Genomic DNA, 13016 nt, shown 5'->3' on the forward strand with positions numbered 1-13016 from the left:
TTTGTTTTTGTCTGTGCGGGGCCTCCCTTGTTGCATGGTCTTTTCTCTAGCTGTGGGGCGTGGGCTTCTCATTGCAGTAGCTTCTCTTGTTGTGGAGCACGGGCTCTAGGGCATTTGGGCTCCAGGAGTTGTGTGGCTCCCGGGCCCTAGAGCATAGGCTCAGTAGTTGTGGTCGACGGGCTTCCTTGCTCCGAGGCACATGGGATCTTGCCAGGTCAGGGATCGAACCCACGTCGCCTGACCCTGACAGGTGGATTCTTCACCACTGGGCCACCAGGGAAAGCCCCTCCTTGACAGTTCTTATTTTCATTATTCTTACATATCACATGTGGGGTTGGGATGGCCTGACCTCAGTTCCGACCTAAGGCAAGCCCACTTCTGGTTTATACGCTAAAACTGCAGTCTTATAGGTTTCCGTTTTTTTGTGATTTGACAGATCTTAACCCCTTCGATGCCAGGGCTGATGATTTAGGATACATTTTTATGTGGTTTAAGTTGGGCCATCAGATTATAGGTTTCTCCGTGGTAGAGCTGACATCTAAAATCGGATTTTCGCATCCTTGACACTTGAAATGAGAAATAAAAATTATCTTTTCAGGTTTACATGCTAAGACACTTCCAGGAGAGTGGGCTGAAAAGAAAGTAAATGCTGTTTTGGGTGACTGGTAATCTTTTAATTATGAAATAAGCCCTTTGATTTTAATCTTCCAAAATGTACAATACTGATCCAGGAAAACAGCCTTTTTAAAGTTCACATCCTGCTGACTTCTTCAGATGAAAAGCTTCCACCTCTACCTGGTATTTTGCAGACTAGAAGCAAAAATATCATTAATCTTGTCTCAGTTCCCCCACTGACTATAAAAGACTGTTCCGTTTGGAGTCAGTCCTGAGCCACAAAGGCAGGCCGGCAAAATGAATGCTTAGGTTTCCAGAGCCAGGACCGGAGCTGGGGGGTCATAGCCAGTTAGTTGACTTAATCTAGGAGCAGGATGAGACACTTGGGCTTTCTTTCTTTTTTTCTTTTTTTAGGATTTGTTTTTATTTATTTATTTGGCATGCGGGCTCTTTGTTTCAGCATGCGGGATCTGGTTCCCTGACCAGGAATCGAACCAGGCCCCCTGCATTGGGAACTTGGAGTCTTAGCCACTGGACCTCCGGGGAGGTCCCTTGGGCGTTCTTTAAATCTGCTCTCTATTGTCACAGCTTTTTGAGCTGTCCTTGCCTCCCTCACAAACGTGCGTGCGCAGCAAAGCTTGGATACTGATAAACTTTGTTTGTGTTCTTTTGTGGCGTCTGAAGCAGCTTGTACAATGAAGACAGAAACCTACTTCGAATTAGAGAGAAGGAAAGACGCAACCAGGAAGCTCACCAAGATAAAGAGGCATTTTCTGAAAAGATCCCCCTTTTTGGAGAGCCATACAAGGTATTTCTTGAATACGGGAAAATCTGATTTATCAGCATGTTTGACTTTGTGTTGAAAGTGAGTCTGAACAAGTATCGCAACTGTGGAAATAAGACAGTTATCCTGAAGATTGTTTTTGAAGACAAAATATAGAAGTCCTCTGAACCTCATTAATCAAAATGATCAAAGTTTGTGGTTTTCTTTTGTAATGTTCGTCTCCTGTATTTAGTAATATTTGTCCATGGCAGGCTTCTCAACAGGGGAATTGAGTTAAAGTTGCATGTTAAATTCTGTGTTACACATTATATTGAGATGTTTCTTTTCTAACGGCATTTTGTAATGTGGTTTACTAAGTGGTGATTTTCCTTCTCCCTTTGTCCCTTTGTATCTAACTCTGCTGTCTTCTCTTTTTTCAGACGGAGAAAGGTGATGAGCTATCCAGTCGGATACAGAACATGCTGGGAAACTATGAAGAGATGAAGGAGTTCCTTAGTAGCAAGTCCCACCCCCAGCGCTTGGATGCCTCTGAAAATAGGCTGGGGAAGCCGAGATACCCTTTATTTCCTGAGAAGGGGAGCAGCATTCCACCCCACTCCTTCCACACCAGTGTCCACCACCAGCCCATTAACACTCCTGCCTGTGGACCACTTCCTGATGGTAACATCAGCCACCACCCAAGGATGGCACAGCCGAGAATGGAACCAATGCCAAGTCTCCACGCCAAAAGCTATGGCCCACCGGACAGCCAGCACCTGACCCAAGAGCGCCTCGGTCAGGAGGGGTACGGCTCTAGTCATCACAAAAAGGGTGACCGCAGGGCTGATGGAGACCACTGTGCTTTGACAACAGACTCCGCTCCGGAGAGGGAACTTTCGCCTCTGTTCTCTTTGCCTTCCCCAGTCCCCCCTTTGTCACCTGTACATTCCAACCAGCAGACTGCTCCCAGGACACAAGGAAGCGGCAAAGTTCCCAGCAGTGGCAGCAGCAATAAAGGCTACTGCCTGGCCAAGTCTCCCAAGGACCTAGCCATAAAGGTGCATGATAAAGAGACCCCTCAAGACAGCACAGTGGCAGTGGCCAGCCTTGGGGTAGCCCCTCCTCAGCCACCTTCTCAGACCTTCCCCCCGCCCTCCCTCCCCTCAAAAAGCCTTGCGATGCAGCAAAAGCCCACGGCTTACGTCCGGCCCATGGACGGTCAAGACCAGGCTCCTAGCGAGTCTCCTGAACTGAAACCCCTGCCGGAGGAGTACCGGCAGCAGACCTTTGAGAAATCAGACTTAAAAGTGCCTGCCAAAACCAAGCTCACGAAGCTGAAAATGCCTTCTCAGTCAGTCGAGGTGAGTAGAAGTTCATATCTGGGGCGATTCCTGCGGGAAGGAAGATTTGAGGGGTTAGTTTTCAGGGCAGGGGTGTCTGTGGCCTTTGTAGAGGGAGATTCCTTCCTGGCTTTAGGATCTTGTTGGCACACAGGAAACTCAGGTCCAAGGTGGATTACTGATGACAGATATTGAAATGTGATTTGTAGGAGGTTTTGAAAAATCCTTTTATTGAGCTGTGATTTACATACAGTAAAATATAGAGATGTTTAGAGGACAGTTGACTCTGTTTTGAAAAATGTGTACACCTCACAAATGTATATGCCTGTACAACCCACAGCCCAGTCAAGGCAGAGGACAGTTGTATCATGAAAGTTTCAGAAAGGTTTTGAGCTGTCTTTGATATTTTTGACTTTGTGGTGCGGGGGTGTGGCACTGACTTCATTAAAGAAAATATAAAGAAAAAAATTGTTCTGGTTGATAGATCCTCTGCCCCAGTTCGTTTTCCCTCAGATTCAAGCCATAAAAAAGGGAAAACAAGAGGTCAAAATGTTGAAGGCAAAGTATTAATTTTAAAATATTTGTTCCCTGTAAATTGTAAGAAACTTTGAAACTAAATTTCTGTTCTATTTTATTTATCACCTACAAAAGAAGAGTGGGGGTGTGGTGACATCTCTTTTGAGAGTGAGTCACAAATATAATATAGAATGTTATTCAACGATGGCTTTTTGACGAAACCAAAACACTCAATCTTTTTCAACAAAGAAAAAAATTCCTTTTTCTGCTCTTTTGACAAATGGCAGTGCGGTGCTTGAATGAGGAGAATCAGAGCACCCGCTCTAGCACTGCAGTTCCAAATTAGCACCAGTTATTCAAGTTCAAAGTGAAATGTTTGAAGTGAATTTATTTTAGCACTTATCTGTTAAGGTAAAACCTGTGGTTCAGTTGCATGTATAAACATTCTAATTTGCATATCCATTGCCCAAAGACGTGTGGGTGTGGGTGTGCACATCCACATACCAGTTTTACATAGTGTTGGAAGGTTAAAAAAAAAAAAAGAGACAAAGACTCCAGGATCCTCAGCTAGAAAGATAACCCTTATCTTGAAGGAGGAAAATCTGTTTCTTGGTGACTTCAGCTTTTGGTTTAGAAGAGGTTAGGGTTCTGGCCACAGTTAACTCTTGAGGTGGAGTGTCTCTGGATATCTTCGAAATGTGACTGGTTTTCAGGTTGAAGAAAAATTAGAAATGGCGGGGGTCGGGGGTGGGCGGAGGGGATGGTAGAAATGACCAAGATGGCAGAACTTTCCCTTTAACCTGATAAGTTACACACATTCACTGCTGTGAGGCATTTACTGAACATTTTGTGCTGGGATGAGTGGTGGGGAAGAGCAGAGAATGAAGGTAGAGAAGAATAGAGGTCTTCTCTCCTATGGTCAGTCATGTCTGACTCATGGTGATACTGTGGACTGTAGCCCGCCAAGCTCTTCTGTCCATGGGATTCTCCAGGCAAGAATACTGGAGTGAGTTACCATTTCCTCCTCCAGGGGATCTTCCCGACCCAGAGATTGAACCCATGTCTCCTGTATCTCCTCCATTGCAGGCAGATCCTTAACCACTGGGCCACCGGGGAAACCCCTATGATCAGTCAGCCCTCCTTATAACTCAGAAAGAACGTATTGGAGTTCTCTTCGCTTTTTTATCAAATGAAGTCTGTTATATTTTCCTAGTTTTTTTAAAAAAAAGTTAAGGGGACAATTTGACTTTTTTTTTTTCCCTTCCAAAAGAAAACTAAGCAACTAAATTTTCTTTAAAACAATTTTAAGGCAAATTAACAAATATTTGCATTGTCTACCAAATGCCCAGTCATATGGGTAAGCCCAGGGTGGGTCCCTGCCCCAGAGAGAAGGCAGGCTAGTGTGAAGGTCGGCCTGCACAAATGACACAATTCAAGAACTGTCTGCTACTAGGTGCATAGAGAAAGTCTCAAACTTCAGCCTTAAGATTGTGAGCCCATGTAAATTCAGCCAGCAGGCTTTCCTGTAGACTTTTTAGGTGAGAGGATGGCAGATAACGTTTTGCTTTATTGGTTTAAAAAAAAAAAATGATAAGGCCAGTTGAGATGTCTCCAGGGTCTTAAAGCTCCTTGGACTTAATACATATTTCAAACATAGGCGCGCATTAGATGGCCCTTGCATATTTTCTTTTTAACTTGTTTTTAATTGGGTAATTGCTTTACAGGGTTGTATTGGTTTCTGCCTTAAAACAAAACGAATCAGCCATAAGTGTACATATTCTTGCATATTTTCTGAGTAGACGTTTGGAATGAACAAAATCCTCCATAGATTTGGTGATAAGAGAACGGGATTTTCTTTGTTTGTTTGTTTGTTTTTTTGATCCGCTATCAACAAATGAGTCAATGTAAACGTTTTGTCTTCAGCCTGTGTTTGTAGTCAGCCTCCATTTTAACGTAGTAGCTCTGTCCGGCCTCTGAGCAGCGCTTTCAGGCCAGTGGCAGCTGTGGTGCCAACTGTCTTGGAGCCCCTGGGCGGTGTGGTGGCATGGGAGGATGGAACTGAGGCTTGGGCAGATGGAGGGCTCTGGGCAAAGAACTTGTAATGAAGGGAAGTCAGTCTGGGAAGCAGGAACACTGGTGCTCTCTGGCTAGATTTTAGATTTGTTTTTAGCTCTTTTAAGTAAGATCTTGCATTTTACAGACTTACCATTTATGTTCTGTTCATAGACCCAATAAGATGACAATTCTTTATGGTTTTTAAGACATATAGATTGGATTTAAAAATCTCAAATTTTAGTATTCTGGTGAATCAAAGGAAAGCATAGAGGATGGGGGACAGGAAAAAATAAAAGCAGAGAGCTAACCCCAGAGCAGGTAAATTCTGAATGTAGAACAAGAAAATAAGCAACCTCTTGGGCTGTTTGTGTCCTTGGTACAGAAGCACAGAGAATACCAAGGCGAAAGGGGAAGTTGGCTGTTGATAGAGCTACGGGAAGGGACATGGGCATGGCTAAGTGGTTTTCCTTTATTTGCTGAATCTGTCCTAAGGCAGGTTGGAGGAGGTTTCCTTTCCTGGCTTTCTGAGCGTGAGGGTTTTGCAGTTTGTTTCTTTGTTCCCCCTTCCCTACTGCTTCCATCAAACCGTGTTGTTCAAAATGGACCTAAATGGGAAAGTCATCTTGTCTGCTTGGAGTCCTTTATTCTCAAACCACGTACATACATATGAGTTCCTTACTAATTTCTGTCCTTCTATTTCATGGGAAACACTGGGTTTTATATTTTAGTTGGTTCTCCTAGAAGATGGTATTCCTTTCTGGGATAAGTCATGCTCACGGTTAAAACTTAGTCTTTCCTAAAATCCTACAGGGAAAAAAAATTATCACAGGGTCAACATTCTGACTAAACAGAGGCCAGAGCACACAGTCTGTGCTGGGTTTTTTTCTGGGCATGTTGGTTTTAGTTTTGTGTCAACTGGAAGATGTATAGTGGCTTGAAATGACCCATCTGAGGGTACAGCCAGAACTCTGCCGTCGCATGTGGATGCCTTCCAGCTGTAGAGTTGCCACTTCAGAGATGGAACTGCCCAGATGGAAGGCTGAGATTCCTTTCTAGTGCTTTTTTAACTGAAGTGAACAAATGAGAGTGAGAGAAAAGCCAAGGCGTTTCTGTGTGAATGTTCCTAAGTGTGGACCTTGGACTGGGGCAGGACTTTTGAAACAGACATTTTACTGAAAGGAAGAATTAGGCATGTTAAATTGTATACTGGGTTCAGCATATTAGAATTTTATGACTAAACCTACAGCCTTTTGCAAATAAAGCATAGAAGGGTGAAGGCACTTAATTTTGCTACAGTTTAGTTAGTAACAGAGCCAGAGCTAGAACTCTCAGTTCTACCATCTTTCTACTTCTGTTTTTTAAATCTGCATGGAGCAAAGTAAGAAAATCAAATAAGATATCTCTCAGTGTTTCTGACTCTTTTCAACCCATGTACTGTAGCCCACCAGGCTCCTCTGTCCATGGGATTCTCCAGGCAAGAATACTGGCATGGATTGCCATTTCCTTCTCCAGGGGATCTTCCCGGCCCAGGGATAGAACCTGGGTCTTTCGCATTGCAGGCAGATTCTTTACCATCTGAGCCACCAAGTCAGAATGAGAAGTAAATCAGAAAGGGAAAAACAAATATCATGTATTAACACATATATATGAACTCTAGAAAAAATGGTACAGATGAACCTATTTGCAGGGCAGGAATAGAGATGCAGACAGAGAATGGATGTGTGAGGGGAAGAGGGGTGGGGTGAATTGGGAGATTAAGATTGATGTATATTCACACTATCCTGTGAAACATAGCTAGTGGGAAGCAGCTGTATAGCACAGGGAGCTTAGCTTGGTGCTCTCTGGTGACCTACATGGGTGGGTTGGGGTGGGAGGGAAGGTCAAGAGGGAGTGGAGATATATATATATATACATACATACATACATACACACACACACACACACACACATATATATAGTTGATTCACTTAATAGTACAGCAGAAACGAACACAATATTGTAAAACAATTATACTCCCTCACAAAAAAAATATTCTTGGCGACCACTGGAGGGTCTTGAGCAGAAGAATGATATATCTACTTTCTTTATTTTTGAAAAGGATCACTCTGGCTTCTGGGTGGAGAATGGCTTGGAGGAACAAAGGTGACCGAAGTAGGGAGGTCAGACTGTGGGGCTAGGAGATGCTGGTGGCTTGGAGTAAATAACGGCAATGGGTGTGGTGAGAAGTGGACAGATTCCAGATATATCGGGCAGGGCTTTGTGATTGAATGGAGATGTGAGTGGGCTTGAGGTGTGAATGAAAGTGAGACATCAAGGAAGGATCTATTTTTTGGGGGGGGGATGGGTAGGGGCAATGCCTTGCAACAAAATGGGATCTTAGAGTTCTCCGACCAGGAATTGAACCCTTGTCCCTTGCATTGAAAGCTTGGAGTCTCAACCACTGGGTCACCAGGAAAGTGCTGCTGCTGCTGCTGCTAAGTCACTTCAGTCGTGTCTGACTCTGTGCGACACCATAGACGGCAGCCCACCAGGCTTCCCCATCCCTGGGATTCTCCAGGCAAGAACACTGGAGTGGGTTGCCATTTCCTTCTCCAATGTGTGAAAGTGAAAAGTGAAAGGGAAGTCGCTCAGTGGTGTTCGACTCGTAGGAACCCCAGTGGGCTGCAGCCTACCAGGCTCCTCTGTCCATGGGATTTTCTAGGCAAGAGTACTGGAGTGGCTTCCCATTGCCTTCTCTGAGGGAAGTCCTGAGGAAGGCCCTATTAGAAGGGTTTGGATGGTGAGATGATACCTGCTCCAGAGATGGAGTTGACCTGGGCCGAACAGGTTTGGAGGGAAAACCAGGAGCTCTGGGTAGATCATACATTATGTTTGAGATACCGTTCAGAATCTAGGTAGACAGGACATGTTGACCATGGTCAGTAGTAGACCGGCCCAGAGAAAACGTTAAGACTGGGTGTTTGTGGAGGGGTAAGAATCACAGGATTGGAAATAAATGAAACGGAGCCAGCGTTCAATAGCACATGGCAGAAGTCAGTCACATGGGGAAAATAAGAAAGGGGATGACGAACCACTCCAAGAAGTCCAGAAAGGCAGCATCTTAGCATGAGCAGTGGCCTCTGGTTCAGCCCTGGGTCTCGGGACAAGCACGAGCAGAATTTGCCCTCTGCTGGGACAGAGCCTCCAGCAGCCGTGGACCGGGTCCTCCCAGGGAGAGCCTTCAGTTGCTTGGCTCAGTGGGCTCATCTTAAGGAATTTATCTGTGGGTGTCATGGTCTTGCTCTTAAGACATTCATGACTCTATGGTAGACTTTTCAAACCAACTAATACAGAAGTTCACATTGGTCATTGGAACTCCATTTTGAGCCACTTGACACAGCTTAAATCCTGGAAGTTTCACACAAGGTGAATGGAAGTCATAACACGAAAGAAATCTCGTCTTAGCACTGGAAATCAATTTGGGCTGTGTTTATGTGTAGTGAGGGTTTGAAGTCTGGTGCAGTCTGCACCAGGCAGGTGCAGCTGAAGAGGCGCACAACCAGGCCCTCCCTGGGTCAGTTCTGCAACCTGTGGCAAGCTCAGGGGTGGGAGGAAATGGGGTCCTACTGGGTCTTTGGAAACAAAAAATCAAAGATCATCTTGGAAATGTGAGAATCTGCTTATAGATGAGAGGAAATGATAGGTTTCTTTTTTTTTTTTTTTTCACTCAAGGTTTGATGTGTATGTGTAAATATTTCGGGTATCTTAATTTGTGCAAATAAGTCCCTGGAACCCAGCAAGGTTTACTATCAGTTTAAATTTGCTTCTGCTTCTACCTCCTCATATGGTCCTACGTCATTCCCCTCCAGAGAAATCTGGCTTTGAAATCTGATGAGTTTCTCATTTCTGCAAAGCAATTGCTCTTCGCTGTGGCCTCTCGTGACATCACTTGGGAACGTTTTTTGATACCGAATCCTTCAGCCTCCTTTCAAGACTCAGGTGTCAGCTGCAGCTGTGAATTCATTGTTGGACTACCTTAATGCATGCGATTCTTAAATTACACCTTCCATTGTAAGTAAACTGCCGGCCTTGTAGTGTGGAGTAATGCATAGTGGAAAACTGTGATGATTCCCTTTGCGTTCGTGCATACAGTCTTCCCTTCACGTTTAGCTCTCTTACTATCTTAAACCCTGAAAAGAGGAACTTCCCCATTATGACATGATCTAACCCCTTAAGAGGTTCACTTCTGCTATGACGATGGTGTATACCCTGCTGATGCATCACTCAGAGTCTTGTTAAGTTCCCCTCCTCCCATGCCCCATCATTAGTTCCGTACTTTAGTATATCTTCAGCACCTAGTGTATGGCAAGCCTGGTGCTGAGGACGGGGTTACAGTGGTGGGCAAACCCCAGGTGATTTCTGTCCTCTTAGACCTTAACTATCTAGTTAGAAACTGACACTATTCAAATAACCACTCAGATCGATGTGTGAGACCTTTGGCAGGTTCCAGTAACCCCATAATAGAAGGGAATCTAATCTAATTCTATAATATAAGGGAATTTGCAAACTATTATTATTGGGACTTCCCTGTGGCATTAGTGGTCAAGAACCCACCTGCCAGTGCAGGAGATATAAGAGATCCCTGGGTTGGGAAGATCCCTTGGAGAAAGAAATGTAAACACCCTCCAGTATTCTTGCCTGGAGACTCCCATGGATAGCAGGAGTCTGGAGGGCTACAGTCCGTGGCGTTGCAAAGAATGGGACACGACTGAAGTGGCTTAACACAACACAAAAACTATTACAAGATCCATAAAGGGAATTTTGGCTTAGAATGTAGGTGCTTAGGGAAGAAGCCTCAGGGGAAGTACTGAGTGAGATCTGAATGGTGAGTGGAACTGAAAAAAGTGAGAAGTTACCTTAGACCATGTGACCTGCTATAACAAAATGCCACAGATTGAATGGCTTGTGAACCGTAGACATTCATTTCTCACAGTTCTGGAGGCTAAAAGTCCAAGATCAGGCCATCAGCACGGTCATGTTCTCATGAGGGCTTTCTTGTGGGTTCCCAGCCGATGCCTTCTTGCTGCGTCCTTACGTGGTGGGAGGGACTAGGACTTTCTCGGAAACTTCTTTTCAAAGGCATCAGTTCCATTTCTGAGGACTCTACCCTTACAACTTAAGCATCCCCCTGAGGCTCCCACCTCTTCCTGTCATCACTTCTAGGAGACAGGATCTCAGCCTGACTTCTGAGGGCACATCAGCATCCAGGCTATACAGTAGGTGTGTTAGGAGTTGGAGTTAAACCATATCAGTATTCCAAGCAGAGGGCACGTATGTGCCAATGGTTTATGCTGCGTGATGTACAGAGCCTGTTAGAAGTTTTCTTGGGTTATAAACCGTGGACTGTAGATCAAGGGGAATTTGTGCATTCATTTTATGCATTCATTCTGAAACTCAGTGGCAGGTTTGAATCACCTGGGGGAAGCTGGTTAAAAATACAAATGTCTAAAAATAAAAATTCCTGGGCCCCATCATAGAAAATTCAGCAAGTGTACAGGTGGACTCATGTGTTTGTAGCTGATTCTCATGAGGTTTCTTCTAGAGCCTGGAAATGAAACTGTTTCAGAAGGACTGACAACAAGCCGCAAAAAGTTCAAGAAGGGCCCCCTGGTTTTGGAGTCTCCCATGTGGACCCTGAGAGCAAAAGATCTGCTGAATTGATGAGTCTGCTTGTGCTGAGCAGGACATGAGAGGAACCACAGGGAAGAAATAAGGGACTAGGGCCCCCAAGCCTACATACACGCTTCCTCTACAACTCGTGTGTGTGTGTTTTCTTTTTTCCCTTACGTGCTAAGTTACTTCAGTCGTGTCCGACTCTTTGTGACACTATGGACTGTAAGCCCACCAGTCTCCTCTTTCCATGGGGATTCTCCCAGTAAGAAATACTGGAGCGGTTTGCCATGCCCTCTTCCAGAGGATCTTCCCTGCCCAGGGATTGAACCCCGTGTCTCTCCTGTCTCCTGGTTTTTTTGGGGGCAGGTAACACCACCTGGGAAGCCCCTTTTTCCTTGAGTCTTCAACATTTTCAAGTTCATGGAGGAAAGTAAGATTCTGATACAAACTTATTTAGCCCCCTTCAGTTTCCTAAAAATATTTGTATTACAGTAGCTCTTTTACTGCAAATTCAGATTAGATTCCATGAGCTGGAACTCAGCTAACTTGGGCAGACCTGTGTGACTTACATGTTGGTGAGGGAAATGATGGCAGAGCGAAAAAGGTGGTCTGTGTGCACTGTTCTTTGAGGATGTTGAGAGTCTGAGGCGTCTGTGTGCACAGTTCTTCGAGGATGTTGAGAGTCTGAGGCAGAGTACTTTCTATTTATGAGAAATAATGAATAGTGACTAACCTGTATCTGCTTGGCTAAATTTTAGATCCCCAAATATCTAAATATAGATGTTTAAAAATAGTGGCAAATGACTGACAAGTTTGACTTGAAGCTGCAAACAGCCCAAGGGCTAGACTGGACCTGCAGACTATTTTGTTTTGCCTATATAATGTGTTTTTTTCTTTTTTTCCTCCCCTTTGAGCCAATGTTTACAAAATGGAGAAATCTGGTGAAAAATCAGATTTTCTGTTTCGACAGCTAGAACTGAGTAGATGCTGCCACCTTTAATTTCCTGATCGTGGCAGGTTTTTTTTGTTTGTTTGTTTGAAGAAACTCTTTAAACTCTGAAGGAAACATTTTAAATAACAGAAGCAAAATATTTTTGAAAAAAGAACTCTAAAATTGCTAGAAGTGAGTTGGTGTAAAGAATAGAATTGCTTACAGAGCAAGAAGAAAGCCTACGATTGAACCTGGAACATCTTTTTGGGTGGTATTAACTGGAGTTGTTTTCTTCGTAGGTTTTACTTTCCTTCTCATGATGCCAGAAGTACATTTGGTACCAGGATAAGAAATTCCTGTTCCTCTTTGTTGTTTTCACACTTGAAATGTTTGTGGAGGGTTATTGGATCCCCCCTGGGTCCCTCACGCTGTGCCTTTGCCAAGGTGGAGACGTTCACTGCTTTAGAATCTTTCCAGGCTGTGTGCTCTCCCAGGCTCTCACATAGCCACCCGAGTCATTGCAGCTCTTCTCTAGATTAATTGTGTTTTATTTTCAGCCAGCTGATAATCTTCAGGGACAGAAAACCAGATCTTCCAAAGGGAGTCCTGTTGATGACCCAGTTAGCGATCTTAACTGAGGCTGCTTTGGAGGGAGTGGCCGATATGCATGAGATATTTAAGCAGCATGCCTTTAAAGAGAAGATCTTGCTTCATGTTATCATAACAAGTTTAGTTTTTAGCCTTGGATTCCTCCTCTCTAGTTGCCAAGATCTATTTGAAAATCATTTTCCAAGGTTAACTTTGCGGCACGTTCACATTTTCCAAGAACTTTCTAAGCAGTTCTACATGAATGTTGTTCCTTTTTAATTGCTGAAATCCCGAGGTCGACCATTCTCCTCTCCTCCCGCACACCCCCCACTCCCTACCCCCATGCCCCACACAGATGCTCAGGGTCCACACACATCATTAGATTTTTCTTGAGCCTCATTTTATTCCCTGTTTTAAGCTTGGCCTACTTTTTCTCTGCTTTTTTCCCAACCCCCTAACCCTGTGATAATTTGTCAAGCCCATTCTAATCTCCTTAATCCCTTCGGCTGAAAGCTTTTGAGGTTTAATGTTTTAATCTAGAGGCCTCAGTATTTAA

At 44.2% G+C, this 13016-nt stretch overlaps 1 protein-coding gene across 3 annotated transcripts in view; it reads left to right on the plus strand.

The window, feature by feature from the left end:
* The window catches only part of AFF1 (AF4/FMR2 family member 1), a 139946-nt gene that overhangs the window by 39217 nt on the left and 87713 nt on the right, over positions 1-13016 (plus strand). For 2 of the 3 annotated variants that reach the window (XM_040237290.1, XM_040237287.1), the window contains exons 2-3: positions 1300-1423; positions 1819-2739. In XM_040237290.1, coding sequence (XP_040093224.1) covers positions 1300-1423; positions 1819-2739 — 1045 coding nt within the window. The remainder of the gene's footprint in view (positions 1-1299; positions 1424-1818; positions 2740-13016) is intronic. The other variant, XM_040237289.1, reaches the window with a different exon arrangement.

The sequence above is a fragment of the Oryx dammah genome, unplaced genomic scaffold, assembly GCF_014754425.2.
Source record: "Oryx dammah isolate SB20612 unplaced genomic scaffold, SCBI_Odam_1.1 HiC_scaffold_3, whole genome shotgun sequence".
Classification (NCBI taxonomy): Eukaryota; Metazoa; Chordata; class Mammalia; order Artiodactyla; family Bovidae; genus Oryx; species Oryx dammah.